Genomic DNA, 21,769 nt, shown 5'->3' with positions numbered 1-21,769 from the left:
AGGATAGAAGATAAAATGGAAAATATGCAACAAATGATGATGAAAAATGAAGAAAGAATGCAAAAGATGGAAGAAAGAGGTGAACAGACAGAGAAGTAAGTAGGAGAAATAGATAGCAGACTGACAGCAGTTGAGCATGAAAAGGGGAAAGAGACGATACCCTTCAGAGATGGACAAGGCTGATTTCTGTTTAAGATTTCAAAATATTGAGGAAGAAAAAGGAGAAAACCTCATAGAAATTATGACAGAAGTTCTGGCAGGAGACTTGAAAGTATCTAAAGAAAAAATGATGGATGGAATGGATGAAGTATTTTGAGTATATGGTAGATATGCTATGAGGAATAAATTAGAAAAGTTCATGTGAGATTTACCAATCAAACAATCAGAACAGAAAGCAAGAAATGACCCCTTGAAGTATAAGGAGAAGGAGATCAAGGTCTTAAAACAGTACCAAGGAAAGTAAGAGATTTGAGAAGAGAATATCAATTCTTGACAAACATTTTAATCAAGAAAGAAATGACCTTGATGGCTGATTCCTGAAGGCTTGATGTTCATTTGGCAAGAACAAAGGCATAGGTTGGATTGAGAAAGCAGAATTATTTTATGATGAATATTTTAGAGGGAAAGAAGACGAGAGAGCAAGAGAGGAGCAACTTAAAATACGAGCGGAGATGGCTAAAGAACTGGACAAAGAAAAAAGAGGGAAAAAAGAAGGAGGAGCATTAGGTTGTAGGGTGGAACTTAAAGAACAAAGAGAACAAAGAACAACAAGAGCAATAGACCCTACATATAAAGTATAAACAATGGAAGAAGAAAAGAAATTAATCTCCATAAATATAAATGGATTGAATTTGGCTATTAAAAGGAAAAAGACATTTCATAAATTAGAAAAATTAAAGATGGACATAATTTGCTTACAAGAAGTGCATATTAAAAACAACATGCACATCTTGTGAATTGTTCTAGAATTGGCAATCTATATACATCATTGGCACAACAAAATAAGAGAGGAGTAGTTTTATACATTAAGAATACAATTAAAGCTAAACTAATTTTTACTGATGAAGGGAGAATATTGATGATGGAAATAACAGACAATAACTTAAAGATGCTTTTAATAGCAATATATGCCCATTTGTTATTTAACAAACAAGTTGAATTCTACAAGAAATTACATAATAAGATAACTGAATTGGAATATAAGATATGCATTCTTGGAGATTTAATGCTATTGTAGATACAGAATTGGACTATAAAATAGAGAAAGTGAATAAAAAAGAAAGAAAGACATTGCCAAAATCTTTCTTTCAGGTGGTTGAGGAATTGAGCATTAAAGATATATGGAAAGAATTGAACAGTAAGAATAGACAATATACATTTTACTCCAATCGATATTTATTATGGTCAAGAAAAGATATGATTTGGATGTCAATGGATTTAATTTTAAATATACAAGAAGTACTTGGGTGGACCATAATCCAATATGGGTCAAATGGAAGGGTCAAAAGAAAAGATCAAGATGGATAATTCAATCCTGAAGGAAAAGGAATTCATTAATAACATGGGGAAAGAATTGGCTTTCTTTCTTAAAGAAAATAAAAAGGAGGAAATTTCACTACAAAATGTATGGGATACTATGAAGGCTAATGCCAGAGGCGTAATTATAACTTATACAAGGAATATTAAAAAAAGACAAACACAACAGATCTTAGAAGAAATTGGAAAAGGAACTACAACAAAACCCACAGCATAAAAATATTAAAAATCAAATGGATATAATTAAACATAAAATGGGACTAATGGAAAAAGAAGAACTGGCACAAAAAATTAGAAGAGCTAAACAGAACTTTTTTGAAAATGCAAATAAGCCAGGGAGATGGTTAGCATACAAACTGAAAAAAAAAGAGAATTGAAAAGAATAGCAAAATTAACTGATGAAAATGGAATGTTATCTTGTGGAAGTGAAGAAAAGAAAAAAATAGTGCAGAAGTACTATGAGAAATATAATTATATGAGAGACAATCACAGAAGGGAAAATTCAGCAGTATCTGAGAGAGGCAGAATTATCAAAAATATCTGATGAAACTAAGATAATACTAGAAGAGAGAATAACAATGATGGAACTGACAGAAGTAATAAATAGACAAAATACTGGAAAAGCCCCAGGTCTGGATGGGCTACCAGCAGAATTTTATAAGACATTACAGGAATCAATTTGTACTATAATGCTTGAAGTAATGAGAGAAGTATTGATAAAAAATAAAGTTCCTGATTCATGGACAGAGGCATATGTTACACTCATACCAAAAGAAGATACTGACCTACAACAAATTAAAAATTATAGACCAATATCCCTGTTAAATGCAGACTATAAAATATTTGCTTCAATAATGGCAGAAAGTCTTACAAGATATTTGAATCACTTTATACATTCAGATCAAAATGGATTCCTACCCGAGACAAATAAAAAACAACATGAGAATAATACTGAACTCACTGAAATATTATGAAGCACATTCAAAGAAACAAATAGCATTGGCCTTTTTAAATGCACAGAAAGCTTTTGACAATGTTAGTTGGCAATTTATGCTGTCACAACTGGAGGAGATGGGATTTGGAGATACACTGTTTCTCCAACAATACGGCCTCCCCCAATAGGAAGTCCCAGCATGTTTTATAGGCATGAAATGAAATTAAGCCCCTCCCCCCAAATTAAGGCCTATATTAAAACATGCGAAATGGGGGTTATGGTGGGGGGGCTTGCCGTTAGGAAGTACTTTTGTTGCACACCCGGATATGGTGCTGCCTGCGTTGACCCTGATACGAAGTGCCCCACCAATGCCGAGGTCAACATCCAAGCCATCGCCGCCTGCCCGAAGATGCAAAGGGGGGGGGGAATTAAGTCACCCCTGAAAAGACGGCCTAGCCATTTTTTTGGGGCTCAAAAAAAAAAAGACCCGGCCTTATTATATGAGAAACACGATAGATTCATTAAGGCAATTGATGCGATATACAATAAGCAAACAGCAAGAGTTTGGAGACCTGGAATGGAGACCTGACAGATATCCAAAAAGGAACTAGGCAAGAATGTCCACTGTTGCCATTGTTATTTGTATTAACCTGGAAAGTACTGAACAGAAATATTAGGAAAAATGAAGAAATAAAGGGAATGAAAATAAAAAAGGAGGAGTATAAACTACAAGCATGTGGAGATGGTCTGGTTTTTCTACTGGAAGAATTGCTGGAAACAGGCCCTAAGTTAATAAAAAGATAGAAGAATATGGAGAGGTTGCAGGACTGAAAATAAATAAGGAAAAAAACCAAGATTCTAGTGAAAAACATGAGAGAAAAACAAAAGAAAATACTAATGGACAAATTAAATATCCAGATCACAAAAAAGTGAAATACTTAGGGATACAAATGGCAGCAGGATGTGGAACTCTTAAAGAGGATAATTATGATAGACTGAAACAACAAATTGCGACAGACTTTGAAAAATGGAAACGCTTGCAACTATCCTTAACAGGGAGAATAGTGATGTTTAAAATGAACATACTGCCAAAAATACTATACTTATTCTAAACGATTCCAATAAAAGTGAGGAAAAAATATTTTGAGGATTTAAACAAAATCAGATGCTAAAATATAGTTGGCAAGGAAAGAAGACAAGAATTAAGATAAAATTGTTGCAGGACACAAGAATGAGAGGAGGCTTTGGACTACCCAATTAGGAATTATATTATCAAGCAGTAATACTGATGTGGATGAAAGAATAGATTGTATTGAAAAATGTTAAGACTGTTAACATTGGAAGGTCATGATTTCCAATTGGGATGGCATGCATTCCTATGGTATAGTAAATCTAAGGCATATGGATATTTCCAGAGACATTATATCAGGGACACTCTATTAACAGGATGGGAGAAAATAAGGGAGTATCATTATATGAAAATACCAGTCTGGTTATCAACAAAAGAGGCATTTGCATAGCCAAATGTTTTTAAATTGGAACATACTATCAGATATGAGGAAATTTTAAATGAAAAGGGTGAACTCAAAACAAAGCAAGAATTAGATGAACAAGGGATAAATATAGATTGGTATTCATATTTGCAAAATACATTCAATATATGAAGAAGATAGTAAGATGGATGGGTTTTATACAGAATTGACTGAAGTAGATAAAATCTTAACAGGCACTGAAGAGAGGCTGATTTAAAAAACTATATGGTTATATATTGGGAATGAAATTAGAAGAAGAGCAATTTAAAGAAACAATGATTGCATGAATGAAAATTTTTAGATATGGGATAGATTTGGATAAATAGCAGAAACTGTGGACAAGAAATTATAAATTAACAATGTAAGGGACTTATAAAGAGAATTTGTATAAGATGTTTTACAAGCGGCATTTACCCTCAGCAAGAATAGTGAAGATGTTTAAAGACGGCGAAATGTTGGAAATGTCATCAGATACCTGGATCATATTACCATATGTGGTGGACATGCATTGAAGCTAAAAGATACTGGACTAGAATACACATCTGGTTGGAAAAAATGATAAAACAACACATAGATTTAAAACCAGAGATATTTTGATTGGTTATAATAGAGAGATAACATTATTGATTATTTGATTAACAGCAGCTAGAATTGTATTTGCACAAAATTGGAAAAATGAGAAAATTCCAACAGAGGAGGAAACGAATAAGAAAATAATGGAATGCGCAGAAATGAGTAGAGTAACAAGGGCAATTATAGAGAACAGGAGGAAAGAGAGTATTATCAAATTTGGGATTTATTATATGAATGGTTAGATAAAAGAATAAGAAACTGAAATATGTGGTAATAGTAATAATATACTATAATGGATTAATCTTGAATGAGTAAGAGAATGAATAAAATTTAGCAAGAATGAGATTTTTTTTAAAAAAATAACAACTATAATGTCAATGATAATATAATAATTGAATAATATGATATAAAATATTTAGAATGGTTTATAAAGATAATCAAATAAGAAATGTACAATAATATTACTATGCACTCAAGATATATGTATCCAACTGACACACTGTAAAATTGAAATATGTTTTTATTTGTTGTCTTTGTTGTTAAAATAAAAAACTTTTTCAAAAAAATATATGGACTGATCACAAAAACTTAGAGGCACTGAAGCAAACTCTCCCCAAAGCAAGTCCGTTGGGCACAATACTTCAAACGATTCAATTTTGAACTAAAATACATCCTGGGAGGGGAAAAATTTTGGTGGATGCATTGTCACGCAAGCCACAGTACCACGGTGTGCTGGAAGAAGTGGCCCATCCAATAATAACCCCTTCCCAGCCGGTATCGCAGGCATTAACCTGGGGCCAGGCAGCCTGTAGAAAGGCCCTGGATGGAGGGGGAATAACCCAATGACTAAAAGATGAACAGTGAGGCCTTCCGACTGATGTCTTGATGGGACCAGAAGCAGAGAACGGAGTTCTCCATTCCTGCACTGGCTTCTCACTGTTTGTGGGCTCCAGAGGGAGCTGAAAACTGCCCTTGAGAGGTGGTGAAGCCAAGGAGGGATGCTCCATGAGGTTCCAGGAGAGAACGCAACTCTCCTGTGGAAATCCAGAGCTTTTTCCCCTCTATGCCATGATGGAGAGAAGAGACGGTCAAAATGGCCATCACAAAGTTGGGACAGCTGTGACCATCTAAGTGCTGTGCAGGAGCGGAGATAGTGAATGATGTCTCGAACAAGGTGAGAAGAATCTTTTCTAACTAAATTCAACCCAAAAGATTATCTAAAAGGGGAACTCATTGTTATTATTGAAGTGGCGGTACAAGCATTTGGAGAAAAAACTTTAAAATGGGCGGGGGCAGAAAAGAAACAGGCAAATATTTGGAAAATATGGAAAACTAAAACTTTAACATGGACAGATATTGTATTGGAAAGGCATTTTAAAATGCTGGAACCATATATTTAAAAAACGAATATTACTATTTTGGAATATTATCTTACTATTTTGGCTATTTTTAAAATTGGAGAAAATTGCTTAAAAATGAAATGGGGTGCCACCAGCTGACGGAAGAGGGGCAAAACCTACTCTCAAAGTTGGAAATGCCATGAAGTAACTTTGAAGATTTCAGTATAAGATTAGAAGTAAATTTGGTTTGGATTCCAGGAAATTACATTATAAAACTCAACTGGTGGATAAATTTATAAATATATTACCCTTGGACTATTTAAAAGAAATAAATTGATTAACTTTGGGACTCAAAGATCTCTGGACGTTGGACTTATAGCTTGAAATGTGAAGTTTAGCTTATTGTTGGACAATTGGGACAAGAAAAGTAATAAATAAGAATAAAGATGAGTGGAATATGTAGAGAAATTGTGTCAGAATTACAAGATATAAAAGGCATTATGAATAGAGGACTTGTGGACATTTTGAATACAGGGCATGGTAGAAAAGCTGGAAATGGAGACGCAGACAACAGAGATGCAAGCAACAGAAAGAAAACAAAAAATTCAGGAAGAGGGGGAGCCAGCTGGAAGCATAATTACAGAACCAGAATGGATGATACAACAAATAAAAATAAAAGGCAATAAGGAAATAGAATTCAATATGATAATGATTGAGGCAATAAAACAAGGGGGATGTTTTAAGAGGAAAACATGCTTAGAGGATAGGGATAGAACTAAATAGTTGGGAAAAGAGAAAATGGAATCTAATAGAGAAGAGAGGAATGAGTAAGGGGAAAATAGAAAATGGGAGACAAGCTAGAAAGCGATGAATTACTTCTTTAATGGAAACAAGAGATGATGATTGAAAATGAAAAGATAAGGATTCCACATGAATGTATGTATTAATATTAAAGATGTATAATTGTTAATAGTAATAAACACAAACTTAATATTGTATCAGAAGATTAGCATTAAAGATATATAATTGAACTGTAATAAATAAGAAAAATAATATTGTGAGGTAGGAAAAGAAATAACGTGGAATCTGTTAGATTTGAAATAAGGTAGTGAAATATACTAATAGATAAAGGGGAGTATGGTAGTACTAGAATGGTACAATATGTTAAATGCCAATAGAATGTATATTGTCTGTTTTATTATAATTGGGAGTAGGAAGAAATTTTGTTTTAGGTGTAATGTGGCACAACTAAGAATTAAAAAGGGGATAAATAAATAGAAAATACAAATTAACATGAAATTATGAATGAGGTGTGTCACCATGGCCCTGGAAGGGACTGTGGCTGATTGGATGGTTACCCTTCACAATGATAATGCCCCCAGCTGAGGGATTAAAACATGTTTTGACGGCCCTCTGAGCCCATTTTGAAGACCCCCTTGCTGAACGTAAGGCAAGGACCAAAATGAAAACCATAAACCAGGGGTGGAGGACCATGTGGGTGGTCCCAAGAGGCTCTGATGGAATCTTACAAAAATGGGCTAAATGAGGAGGTCTACCAAAGCTGTATCTCCCAAAGGGCCCCTCGAGACCTTCAGCGCTGTGTGTGTTGGCAGCTGATATGGAGATTGACCTGGCCAAAAACCAGCACCATAGGGGCTACAACTGGAACAAGCCTCCACCTTCTACCCTGAGAGAGGCTCCTAGAGCTGCCAGAAGTGACCGAGCTGCCAAATCCAGGTCCATGGCTTATTTCAGATGTGAGAAGGAGGGGCATCAAGCTGCTGATTGCCTGGCTTCAAACCAACACCACCAGAGGGAAGAAAGTTGAAAAGCCACCAGCCAAACATTGCAAAACGGCCCTGAAGGGCATGGAAGTCATCGAGTTCGCTCCTCCAGAACAGGAGGAGTTGGGAACTCCAACCACCCCAGGGGAGAGTAAAACCGACTCCGATGATGACCCCCTGGTAAGTCAACACATGGGCCCATGACCATCCCAGTAGAGTTAAGTGCCTTCATCTGGCACCCAAGGGAAAATGTTAGCCCTATTGTATTCTGGGTGTACAAGGTGTGTAATTAGCCCAGACGTGATGGAGAAACTAGGGCTGAGACTTGAAAGTGCCCTTAGCATTTTGCCAGTTGGATGGATCAGTAGCTGGGGGAGGCCTGGCTCACTTTGTGATGGAGCCAGTAGAAATGTGGATGGGGGACCACCAAGAGACTTTGTGTTTTATTGTGGCCCCTGGGATGGAGATCCTCTCTTTCTTGAATTGCTCTCGCTCCAGAAATGGAATCCTCATGTGAACTGGAGGAAGGGACTGTTGCATGGACTATAAAAATCTGAACACAGTGTGTGTAGAAAATGTTTATCCACTCCCCTTAATGAAGGACATGCTGGCTCATCTAGCCAAAGGAAAGATTTTCACTAAGCTGGATTTGAGAGAAGCTTACTACAAAGTTCGAATTAAGAAAGGAGATGAATGGAAAACCGCATTCAATTGCCCTTTGGGATGTTTCCAGTTTAAGGTGCTACTATTTGGATTACAAGGAGCAACTGATAAATGGGGTGCTGCATGAACATCTTTACAAGGGATTTTTGGTTTATTTGGTAGATAGTCTTATTTACATGGAGACCATGAAGGAGCATATAACATTGGTGCGATCAGTTCTGAAAAAACTCAGATCTGCTGAACTGTATGCCAAATTATCAAAGTGTGAATTTCACCAGAAAAATTGACTATTTAGGTTACCGCATATCACATGAGGGAATAGAAATGGACCTGGAGAAGGTTCAAGCAGTCATGGAATGGGCGCTCCCATGCACCAGAAAGCAGTTGCAAAGCTTTCTAGGTTTTGCTAATTTCTATTGACAAGTCATCCCCACCTTTGCAAAAATTGCATTACTCATTACTAATCTCTTAAAGACAAAAGGAGAAGTTAAACCAAAGCCTAGCCAGCCCCTTGAGTGGACCGATGCCAGTGACGTTGCTGTGGGGGCGGTTTTACTACAAGCCAATGCTACTGGGGCCTTACAGTACTGTGCCTACACCTCCTGGAAGCTAACTGAAACTGAAAGGAGATGGGCAATTTGGGAGAAGGAAGCATTTGCAGTCTGATGGGCCTTACTAACTTGGAGACATTTCCTAGAAGGGGCAAAACACCCATTTGAGGTATGGACAGATCACAAAAACTTAGAGCCTTTTAAAGACACAACCCCCCCCCCCGAAAATTGTCACCTAAGAAAATTCGTTGGATGCAACATTTTAATCCTTTTAATTTTTCCTTACAATACCTTCCTGGGTGGGGGAGATTTTTATGGCGGAGGCTTTATCGAGATTACCACAGTATAATAGCATCTGGGCAGAAGTGATCCATCCAGTTGTCCCCTCCAAGCAACTGGCTGCCGCTGTGGTCACCAGAGCCCAGCAGAAGGCAAATATTGATATCCCTACTCATTTAACCAAACAGCTAAAAGGGGCGGTGAAAACGTATGACTGGTTTTTGGCTCACTCAAATGAGTGCACTATTCATGATGGCCTGGCATGGGTGGGTACAAAGTTATATGTCCTCGCCAGTCTTAGAGGTACTGTTTTGCATAAAGCCTATAATTTGAAAGTCACAGGACATTTTGGGTTTGTGAAACTATTACATTTAGTTAAATGGCAGTTCTGGTGGCCCTCTTTGAAAAAAGACATAGAAGCCTACGTGGCTAGTTGCCTGTCTGTGCTTCTGCAAAAAGTCCTCCTGGCAAACCAACTGGACTGCTCCAGAATGTTGCTAGGCCTAATGCTCCATGAAAAGAAATATCCATGGACTTCATTGTTGAATTACCTGAGAGTGGGGAAAATACAGTCATTTGGGTGACTATAGACTTGTTTTCCAAGCACATGCATTTTGTACCCTGCTCGAAGATTCCCTCTGCTAAAATGTTGGCAGGAGAACTGTTTATTCAATGTATGTATAGGTTACATAGTGTTCCTGAATGCATAATTTCAGATGGGGGGGTACAATTCACCTCTCACTTTTGGAGGAAATTTCTGAAGTTGTTAGGCTCTGCCCAAGGCCTAAGCTCTTCCCACCACCCTCAAACTAACAGGGCTTGTGAAAAAACTAACTCAGTACTTGAACAATACCTCAGATGTTATGTAAACTATCAGCAACATAACTGGGCTGAGTTACTACTGTTCGCAGAGGTCGTTTGTAATAATTCCATCCATAGTAGCACTGGGTTTACCTCGTTCAAAGTAGCCTCTGGTCAGGATTTTGTACCCATTCCTGAGCTTCCTCAGGAGAAGCCCCAAGCCCCTTCACTGGTGGAATGGATTGAGCAGCTTCAGCTTATATGGTCTGTCACTCGTAAAGCATTAGACGAAGCTCATCAAGCTCATAAGAAACAGGCAGACAAGAAAAGAGCTTTGCTGAAAGGTTATCATGTTGGAGATAGAGTTTTCTTGTCCACTAAGTACCTACAGTCCACACAGAAGTCAAATAAATTGGGACCTAAGTATGTAGGTTCTTTCCCCATTGTATGGATTGTAAACCCTGTCATGGTACAGTTAGAGCTGCCTAAAAGCCTTAGAAGGATCCACCTTGTGTTTCATGTTAGTTTGCTGAAACCTGAATACACCTGCTCTCTTCAGCCAGACCGACCTGCCCTCCTTTCCCCCTCCTTGTCAAAGATGAGCAGCATTTTGAGGTCAAAGATATCTCAGATTCCAGGAAACATAGGGGGGAAATTCAGTATTTGGTTGTCTAGAAACACTTTCCTCCTTCTCAGTCTGAATGGGTGAACGTGCATGATGTCAGGGCCCCTAAACATGTACAACTGTTTTGCTCTAAATACCCGGATAAGCCTTAATGTATTATTGTAAATGACCTTATGTTCTGCTTTGTTCCTATTTTGCCTGTTTTCTACTATGTTTTTTCCCCAGGGCTAATGCTTCTACTGCAGGAGGGCTGAACCTCAGCCTCCCTGATTGCTTGCTGTCAGCTTCCATAATAATGGAGGGGGGGAGGGACAGATTGGCATTTGGGTGGGGAAGTGAGCTGGAAAGAATACGGCATGTGTGTGAACCAAAAGGGAGGATTGCTGCTGTGCAGCTTCATGGACTTGTTTATGCCCAGTCAAGGTCAATGGTCTCAGCATTCCAAATGGGTAAAAACACCTGAAGATGCACTCCACATGACACCATATGAAATAGGGATTGATTATTCACTGTGGCTCCCACTGTGGGAGGGGATTGGGAAAACTTTCTATATGTAACTTTTATGCCTATTGCCTTAGATCTTGTTTTTCTTTCGTTGGAATCATTTCAAACTCAGTAAAAGTACCTCTTCTTTACAACATGGGAGTCAAGGTTTTCTTTCTTGGGTTTTGAATGGAGACATGTCTGACACCCTGAGTGAAGCAGCGAAGATTTATAAAAAGTGGGCTGACAAGCACCGGGCTCTACAACCAGAGTTTAAGGTGGGGGACAAGGTTTACTTGTCCACAAAATATCTGAGATTTAAGTTAGCCTCAAAAAAGCTTGGTCCTAAGTTTATGGGCCCATTCCCTATAATGGAGCTGATTAACCTGGTTACAGTACAGCTTCAACTTCCCCGGTTATTGGGAAAATTACATCCCGTATTCCACAGCAATCTCTTGAAACTGGTAGTAAGTTCACAAGTCAGACCAATTGATTGGGCCAAGCCTATGGTGATCGAGGGTCAGACTCACTATGAAATAAAAAGAATCCTGGACTTAAGGGTACAGAGGGGCCAATTGGAATATTTAATATATTGGAAGGGGTATCCACTCTCTGAAGCTACCTGGGTGAAAAGTTAGAAAGTAAATGCAGATAGGTTGGTAAAACAGTTTCATGACAAGTAGCCTCAGAAACCTAAGGGGCCTCCTGGAGGGGGGAGGGGAGGCTAATGGCATTGGTACTCACCCTTATGCTTTGCCTTTTGCAGGGATGTTCCTCCCGCTTGACTGAATTCGGTTAGAGGGTGGATTCATATGAATTCACCTTGACACACTTGAGAATTGGAAGGGGGGAGAATTGAGGTGGATGGAACTCCAGCCAAAACAATATAGATGGACAATGTGTCACCAGTATTTCAGTGGCTGCTTGGCCAGAGGAAGGAGGAGTGAAGTTGCCAGGAAACCGTTTCACATCCTGATTGGACAATGTGACATATTGTTTTAGAAAAATGAAAGAATTCTTAGTTATCGTGGAAAGCCAGGAAACTTTCAGTACTGGCTTTCCACAAGTTAGTGCCAAGATGGTGTATTCCAATAAAATTGTTCTTTGACAGTTACAGTGTTCTTACAATATCACTATTATGTGTGATATCACTATTCATGCAATAAGCATGAAAGTTATTGACATTTTGAAACTGGAAGTGACTTCGATGCGACACCAGCAGCAAGAGAATGGAGCTCGTTGTCCCCTGCGCTGGTTTCTGCATGTTTTTGGCTCCAGAAAGAGCCAAAACCTCCAGGGTGGTGAAGCAAAGGAGAGGTGCCTGGTGACATTCCAGGGGAGAATGCAGCTCCCCTGTAGAGCCCCAAGGCCAGTAGTGGGATTCTACCCAAGTTCGGCCGAGTCAGTATAAAAAATGCTACCATTCAGCCAAACCAGTATTTCTTTTTCTTTTTTCCTCCTGATGATCAACTGTTCCAATGATCAGCTGTGCCAGGATCCCCCTCACTGTCTTACTGCTCAACAATAAAATAATGTTACATCTGTGATATCAAACCATCTAGCAGTTTACTGCACAAAGTCTAACTGCCATGAGTCATTTTTTCCAACTCTTCTGATATAGAGTTAACTCATGTCACAATAGTAATCAATTTACTCATGGTTGGTAGTATGCAAAGGTTATGGAGCGATCTTGTTTAATTACTCCCCTCTATTTACTATTAATTTACAAAAAAGATTCTAAAATACTGTTCTACAAGAATAGCATGATTTGAATGATAACTTTGTTATATTCTGCAACCAGTCACAAGTTACTTCATCAACGCAGCAAAACTGAAAACAAATGGATGAATATAATAGAAGCATTTCTTAAGCAACTATCCTGATATGATGAGTGAGCCTAGCAACATAATTAGAAACCACATCTTACTGCTCTAAGAATAGACAGCAACCAGACATTTCATTGCTGGTTGGATCACCATTGAGTCCAACAGTTACCTGGGATGGGACAACGGAATGGGTGAGATTGATGATGAACAATGATGATGAAGCAATCATTGTGAAATTGCTATTTTTCTGCAAGAAGGAAAGGAAAGAAAAAAGGGAAACAGAAAAGAAAAAGATGGGAAGAGCAAGGAAGAAAAAAAAGAAAGAGGGGAAGGAAGAAGAAAGAAGGAAAAAGAAGAAAAAGGAAGGAAGGAGAGTGAGGGAGGGTCTGAGGGAAGTCCTACCTTAGCACTTGGCCACCACAGATGCCCCCAACACAAATGATGTCAAGCTGGCCATGCCCACCATGGCCACACACCCCCAGGTCAAATACCAACCTGAAGTGGTCCTCAGTGAAATTGAGTTTGACACCTCTGATTATTAGTAATTGCACAGAGGCATTAATCTTTTAGTTCAGCAAAATTCTGTCTTGATTTTCATAAATGTTAACTCCCATTTTCCCAGTGAGGGTCTACTAATATGAAAATCAAGATTCCTATATATAAACATAAAGAATATTAATTAATGTTCTAGTGCTATTTTATGGGCATTGCACAATTATAGTTATACAGTTGTACATGGATGGGTTCTGATCTTACTTGTATTGGTTCTTGTTGGAAAGAGACAATAAAGTTTATACCCTGCATCTCCCATTCAGTTTTATGTACCTTCTAAGTAAAGATTCCAAAATGACTGATAAAAGTTGTTAACTTCAATGATCATGAAGCATGCATTATTGCAGTGTTACATTGTTCTTGCTACTCAAGAAAACAAACTGATCCAGAAAGCTACAGTCCAACCTGCTGTTATCTATCAGCATCAATCAATCAGAATAGAGCTAGAAGGGACCTTGGAGGTCTTCTAGACCAGCCCCCTGCTCCAGCAGGAGACCCTATACCATTTCAAACAATTGACTGTCACCCACAACTTCTGAAGGCAAGCTGTTCCATTGGTTAATTGTCCTCACTGTTAGGAAGTTTCTCCTTAACTCCAGGTTGCTTCTGTCTTTGGCTTTAGTTTCTATCCATTGTTTCTTTATTTATTTATTATTTATTTATTTGATTTGCCAATTGTTTACAAGATAATAAGTATAAGTGTATACATAGTTGTGAATACATGAAATGGGTACATAATAAAAGATAAAATAAAAGAAGAATAAGAGAAACAATAGGACAGGGACGGTAGGCACGTTGGTGCACTTATGCACGCCCCCTACAGACCTCTTAGGAAAGGGGTGAGGTCAATAGTAGACAGTCTAAGGTTAAAGTTTTTGGGGTTTGGGGAAGAAACTACAGAGTCGGGTAGAGTATTCCAGACATTGACCACTCTATTGCTGAAGTCGTATTTCCTGCAATCAAGTTTGGTGCGGTTAACTTTGAGTTTGTATCTATTGTGTGCTCTTGTGTTGTTATGGTTGAAGCTGAAGTATTCATTGACAGGTAGGACATTGCAATGTATGATTTTATATACCATGCTTAAATCAGACCAAAGACGGCGTAATTCAAGGTTTTCTAGTTCTAGAATTTCAAGTCTGGTGGCATAAGGTATTCTACAACGAGTAGAGGAGTGGAGAACTCTTCTTGTGAAATATTTCTGGACTTTCTCAATTGTGCTAATATCAGATATGTAATGTGGGTTCCAGACTGATGAACTGTATTCGAGTATTGGTCTAGCAAATGTTTTGTATGCTCTGGTTAGTAGTGTGATATTACCAGAGAAAAAGCTACGTAGGATTAGGTTAACAACTCTTAATGCCTTTTTGGCTATGTAGTTGCAGTGGGCTCTAGCACTTAGATCATTAGAGGTGAGTATTCCAAGGTCCTTTACAGAGCTTGGGTCATCAACAAGATCTGGACTATTCAGCTTGTATTTTATTTTCTGATTTTTTTTGCCAATATGTAAGACAGAGCATTTATTTGTTGAGATTTGAAGTTGCCATTTGTTTGACCATTCTGATACATAGTCAAGATCTTTTTGTAGGGTAGCAGTATTGTCTGTGGTATTGAACAGCTTTACATCATCAGCGAAAAGAACGCAATTGCTCTTAATATGATCACAGAGGTCATTTATGTAGAGTATGAAGAGAGTTGGTCCTAGAACACTGCCTTGGGGACACCACTATTGACAGGTACAGAATTTGATAGGACGCTCCCAATTTTGACCATTTGTTGTCTGTTTGCCAGGAATGCTTCTATCCAGTTATTCAGTTGTCCAGAGATACCATAGGATTTTATTTTTAGGAGTAGTTTGTCGTGTACCACTGAATCAAAGGCTTTACAGAAGTCTATGTAGATTGCGTCTATTGCTTTGCCCTGGTCGAGTTGTGTCGTCCATATGTTTTTGCAGTGTAAGAGTTGCAGATTACAGGATAGTTTTTTTCTGAAACCAAATTGTTTATTGGAGAGTAGGTTGTTTGTCTCTAAGTGGAGGATGATGGATTGGTTAATAATTGATTCCATGACTTTACAGGTGACGCAGCATAAGGAGATTGGTCTGTAATTTTCAACTAGGCTTGGGTCTCCCTTTTGAAGATGGGGATGACTGTGGCTTGTGACCATAGGTTAGGCAAGGAGCTGGTCCTGAAAGATTTTTCAAAGATTATGCTTAGAGGTTTGGCTATGGCAGTGGATAGCTTTTTTAAGAAGTAGGCACGTATTCCATCCGGTCCAATAGATAGAGATGGTTTTAGATTACGTAGTGCTTTTTCAACATTGTCTTCAGTAAAATCGATATGTATTAGATCATTGTTGTTATCTGTGGTACGGCTAGGAAATACTGGGCATGATCCGTTGCTGTTTACAAATACTGAGCCGAAGAATGTGTTAAAGAGGTTGGCTTTAATGGTGTCGTCGTTGCAGTCTTTACCATCAGGTCCTATCAAGGGTGGGATGGACCTTGAGTCTTTTAGTTTGTTGTTTACAAAATTGTAAAAAGCACGGGTGGAATTGGTGCTTAGAAGGTTTTCCTCTTGTTTAATGTGATAATTGGTGCATTCGGTCTTTATCTGGTGGCATAAATTTTTGTATCGGCTTTTGAAATTGGCAACGTGACCAGATTTGTTTTTCCGCCAGAGTGATCTCTTTTGGATTGAAGTTTCCTTATTGTTATGGGTAATCTGCTTTTTTGTTTTGTTTTGGGAGTTGTTGTTGGTACATATAGTTTGATGACTCTTTTGACTTCAAGTAAAAATATGTTGTAATGGTCTTCAACAGTATTGCATCCAGTGAATAGAGATTGCCAATCAAGGGATGAGAGATCGTTGTCTATAAGATCATAGTTGCCTTTTTGAAGTTACAATTGGGGATTACATCATTGTGGTGATTTTTGTGTGGGCGTATGTTGAGACAAAAGTCAATCATATTGTGGTCACTGCTGGAAAAGGGTTCTTTAGTTTGTATTCCGTAAATTAAATTCAAACTATTGCAGAAGATGAGATCGAGGCAGTTGTTTAGTCTAGTGTTGTTGGTTACTAGTTGTTCCAGTCCCAGATTTGTAATAGCATTGTAGAAGGTTGTGTGTATGATTTCAGTTGTACATTCATTTAGGGTCCAGTCAATATGAGGTAGATTGAAATCACCAAGAAAGATAAAAGGGTATGGGCAGGATGCAGCCCATGTTAGTAATGTATTTAGCTTGTTTACATGTTCGATGTCATAATCAGGTGCTCTGTAACATAGTAAGAATCAAATTGTGATATTTAAGGATAGTTCACAGATGATGGTCTCAGGAAGAGCAAGCTCCTGGGTAACTTGGATATTTTTAGATGTAAGGACTTTTTATAGAAGATAGCAACACCACCTCCTCTACGAATTTCACGATCTGATCGGTAAACATGATAGTCCCTTACTGTGGTAATGGAGTCAGGGAGAGATGCATTGAGCCATGTTTCACAGACAAATATAATGTCGAATTTAGCCATATTTAGTAGGAGGAAAAATTCAGGTATTTTATTCACGAGGCTTCTTGCATTGAGTAGTTTGCATTTAAGGCCAGTAGTAGTTGGAATTGAGGTAGTTAGGGCGTGCATGCCTAGTCTTGGGTGATGGTGGATCGGTTGAGGTAGGGTTGTGGTTGAGGGTTAAAGCTGAGTTGCGGGTTGTGTGGCTTACTTTTGATACAGTCAGCATGGTAGTCAATGTACAGGTCCTTCTCTCCATTGTCTAGACGTTTTTTGAGTTCAGTGCGGAGTACACGGGAGCGGGCACGTTGCTGTATGGTTAGGTCAGGGCGACAACGGAGGTTCTTATGGTTGGTGTTGGTTTTGGCGAGTGAATTTATAGTGTAAATGAATTTACGTTTGCTTGATTCATTTTTGCAGATGACCCTGCACAAGCGTGGGGCCACAGAGCCATCTCTGTTTTTGAGCTCTCGGCCAATGCGGGAAATGTCAAGTATTTCATCAGCGGAGATGGTTGATGCTTGATAATCACTGATGATGTTTCGGACAGTTGTGATGTCATCATTGTCATTGATGTCCTCTAGACCAAATAAGATGGCGTTTGGACGTTTCCGTTCACGCTCAACGGCTTCTCTGATGAGGATTGGGATATCAATATTTGTCTGGGTTGTGTTTATTTGTGGATTGGGTTTTGGATTGGGTTGTGGTTGTTGGGTAGAGATGTGGTTTGTAGCTATTGGATGTTCAGGTTTTTGCGTTGTGTCTTTTTTTTCAAGGTTGGATATTCTTTCTTTTATGGCGTCCAGGGATGCTACTATGGTGTTAAGGGATGTTTCAATGGTTTCGATGGTATCAACTCTTTCAGACAGATCCAGTTTGGGTCTGCATGATTTGCAGAGATATGGAAACTCATTGGATGATTCTAGGTATTGAATCATTTGCTCAGGTAATCCCAAGCAGTCATGATGAGCGTATTTTTTACACAGAGAATATTTGATGGAGTTTTCATTATCCTTTAGATTTTTGTAGCATTTAAGGCATGTGCAGGAGTCTTGTGGTTCATTGGTGGGGATTATCTTCTCTTTAGGTTGTGGTTTGACATTGGATTTTCTTTTTGGCATGGTAGGTTTGTTAAGATAGTACGTTGATTGAATTAATTAAAGGAACAATTTTGGGTAATCTATATAGCCAATATCACATCAAACAATCAATTGCAGTAATCTCTCTAGTCAGATAATATTCCTGAGCAACAATCAGCCTAATCAATTAATTACTCTAATCACTAATCAATTAATTTATTTTCAATTAATTAATCAATTAATTAATCAATCAGCCCAATCAATTAATTACTCTAAACACTAATCAATTAATTACACTAATCATTAATCACACTGTTCATTTAAATACACTAAATCATTGATTTTACTATTCAATTAAATTACATGAATCTTGATCTTTTCAACTAGTCAGTAATCACACTATTTGCACTAAACACTCTAGTCACACTAATCATTTAGGACAATAAATCAATTGAACCATTAATAAAATATTTTATAGAAATTGATTATCTATTATCTATTATTATATATTATATATTATTATATATTATATATTATTCTTGTTCTGCCCTCTAGTGCTTTGAAAAGTAAATTGACTCCCTTCTCTTTGTAGTAGCCTCTCAAGTATTGGCATGCTGCTATCATGTCTCCCCTGGTACTTCTCTTCACTAGACTAGCCATGCCCAGTTCCTGTAACCGTTCTTCATATGCTTTAGTCTCCAGTCCCCTAATCATTCTGGTTGCTCTTTTCTGCACTTTTTCTAGAGTCTTAACATCTTTTTTGTAATGTGGAGACCAAAACTGGATGTAGTTTTCCAAGTGTAGTTTTACTAAGGCTTTGCTAAAGTGGTGCTAATACTTCACATGCTTTCAATTCTATCCCTCTGTTTATACAAGCCTATCTTCTCTAGGGTTGGGTAGTTGTTGGCAGAACAAAACCGTATATCACATCCTAGTTACAATGGTAGAAGGCCTACCATGTATCACAATCTTCATTGTTGGTAGAAATTAGTTTTATATAATTAAAATGTTAAAAAAGAAAACATCATTCCATGGTATACAGTAGAAAGCTTTTTTTAAAATGGACAATCCAATTTCTCAGTCATAATAGAAAATGAGGGCAGTCATACCTGTTAAAATGATATCTACCACAACTTCTTCAAATGTAGGATTCTTGAAGTTTACAATGATAGAAGAATGCTGACCAAGACAAGAACTGACACTAGCTGGTTCCATTGATTGAGGTATCCGACCAATACCCGACAAGTAAAATACCCATTCCTCAAACTGTAAATGGATAGAAAGGCTCATATTTTAACTAGATTAAGTGTTTTAGCTTACTCTAAAATAAAATATATAAATCTTATATCAAATAAAAATGTATAAATACATTTGACTCAGTGGTGGGATTCAAATAATTTAACAACTGGTTCTCTGCCCTAATTATTTCTTCCAACAACCAGTTCACCAAACTGCTCAGAAACTTAACAACTGATTCTCTTGAATTGGTTTGAACTGGCTAAATCCCACCACTGATTTGACTCCATGCCAGTAAAATAGCTTTGGTACTCCTATGTTTATTACAACACAAACTCAGAGCTAGAGTGTAAGGAAAATACTCTTTTACCACAGGAGAGTCAGTCTTCTGCTGCTTTCCCACTGAATCCTGTTGATTCTGATTACTATAATTCATTATGATTTGGGAAAATGCTATAAGACAATTTTCATTCTTAACAAACTGGTTATTCCTGTCATTGTGACAGTGGACTAGTTTCTTCATCACTATAGCACACAGAACAATGGCTTCTCACGGAGACCTATTTTTTGCATTTTTATACAACAAAAACATGATGTGGGACCCCCCCCAAAAAAGAATAAAATATTTTGAGGAATATTTAAAAAGGCAGAATATTCTATAAAGGGAGAAATGGAGAAACATGTTTTTAGAGGCAGAAAGCAACACCTCCTTTCCTTAATAGCCTCAGTAGATATTTTGTGCCCATTAAGAAAGATTGGGCCAGCTTATTCAGAAACCAAACCTTTTAGAAATGCAGATTTGGTAATCCATTCAAGACAGGATATTTTAAAACAAGGCAGAATGGTAGGATTAGCCCTCACTCAAAATCCAACACAGGACAAAGCCATCAAGCCACAATAGAAACACCCTTTCAAAGGAGTCCAAACTTCAACTAAACTTAGCTCAGGCAAACACTAGGATTTGTATTTCCTCTTTTGGCTATATGATCCCTACATAACCCCTATATGACCCCATAGGAATTGGACAACAGCCAATAGAAGACATGTTCTTGCACAGGAACAGGAAGCTCAAATACAAAGTTCAAAGAAGGTATAAAAACCCCTGACCCAGGAGTGCTGTTGCTTTTGTTCATCATTAAACTTTCTTTCCAATTAGCCTCCATGTGTCTTTCTCCCAGCTTGGAACTGAATCAGATGGATATTTCTTCCCACAGTGACAAATCTCTTATGAATCAGATTCCTGCCGTGAATAACTATTGCACTATTTTGATAACAGTGAAAAAACTATAAAAACATTAAATGAAAATTACTTGACCTGAGAGCAAATAAGTTGGGCATTCTACACAGAAAAGACTTATTATAGAGAGTAACTTTTATAGAAACAAGTACTTTGTTAAGAAATCCAAAATACATATTACGTATAGGTGTTATGTCCCACCTTCAAAATCAAATAAGCAACGCCGAAAGCAGTCGTCCTCAAAAGCAAAACAAACGAAGAGGAGTTTCAGAAGATAACAGCTGCTATTATTCACAGTCTACAGCACATTAATCCTGGCTTAAATCCACAAGCCTCCGAGCTTTGACCGTTGTAAATTAAATGCTTTGTTCCTGACAAATTTTCAAACACAGGCGGATCCTTTTATAGTTATTAGGGCAACAGTTAATTTCCCTAATTACTGACTTGCCCGTCTCCTGCGTTCCAGCTGGCCTTGCCTCTTAAAGCGGCATCTATTCCTGACATCTAACCAACAATTCTCCAAGTTCTCATCTCCACTTGAAGACTCTCTTAAAACTTCTCTGTCAGCCATTCCCGGCTGATGATCAGATACTGAACCAGAGGAGGTCGAAGGTCCTGACCATTCTACTAAATCAGGTCTGTCCTCTCTTGCCACGTCCATCTCCTCTTCCTGATTATCATTCCAATCACTGAGCCATGCTGACTCATATTTCTCTGCCACGTCCTCCTCACTTGAGCTCATATCACCCACAGGAACTGAATCCAAGTCCGGAGCCACAACACTATCCCTCACCGCAGGGCCCTTCCCCCGGGTCTGACGATCTGGATGCAGTTTCGAAGGGAAACGTTTATGAAAGTCCCGAATCATATCTGGAGCATGAACCGCAGACGCATCCGTCCATGAGCAAATTTCCGAGTCATCCACTCTCCTCTCGACCAAATACTGGAAATGACCCTTGAGCCAACGTGAATCAATAACGCTGACCACCGTGTCATCAACAGCAGCCTCCTCAGGGGGCGTCGATGAGGGAGTCGTACCAGCAGAATCACGCAGATGACACTCCGGAGAATCAGGAACCAAAAGAGATTGATGGAAAACAGGGTGAATGCGCATAGAACTTGGCAAAGTGAGTCGGTATGCCACAGGGTTAATAACCACCTCAATCGGGAAGGGACCAATGAAACGATGGTCTAACTTCCTAATAGGGCGATCGATCTTCAGATGTTTTGTGGAT

The 21,769-nt window shown here is 38.3% G+C and overlaps 1 protein-coding gene across 1 annotated transcript in view; it reads right to left on the bottom strand.

Annotated features, from left to right (window-relative positions):
* Nucleotides 1-21,769, bottom strand: part of LOC113424465 (cilia- and flagella-associated protein 47) — an 851,958-nt gene that overhangs the window by 747,716 nt on the left and 82,473 nt on the right. The window contains exon 8 of the mRNA XM_087966882.1: nt 19,171-19,327. Coding sequence (XP_087823008.1) covers nt 19,171-19,327 — 157 coding nt within the window. The remainder of the gene's footprint in view (nt 1-19,170; nt 19,328-21,769) is intronic.

This window comes from Notechis scutatus, chromosome 5, assembly GCF_049901735.1.
Source record: "Notechis scutatus isolate UNSWTSFEM ecotype Mainland chromosome 5, rNotScu1.2, whole genome shotgun sequence".
Classification (NCBI taxonomy): Eukaryota; Metazoa; Chordata; class Lepidosauria; order Squamata; family Elapidae; genus Notechis; species Notechis scutatus.
This window is presented reverse-complemented; position numbering and strand designations above follow the sequence as displayed.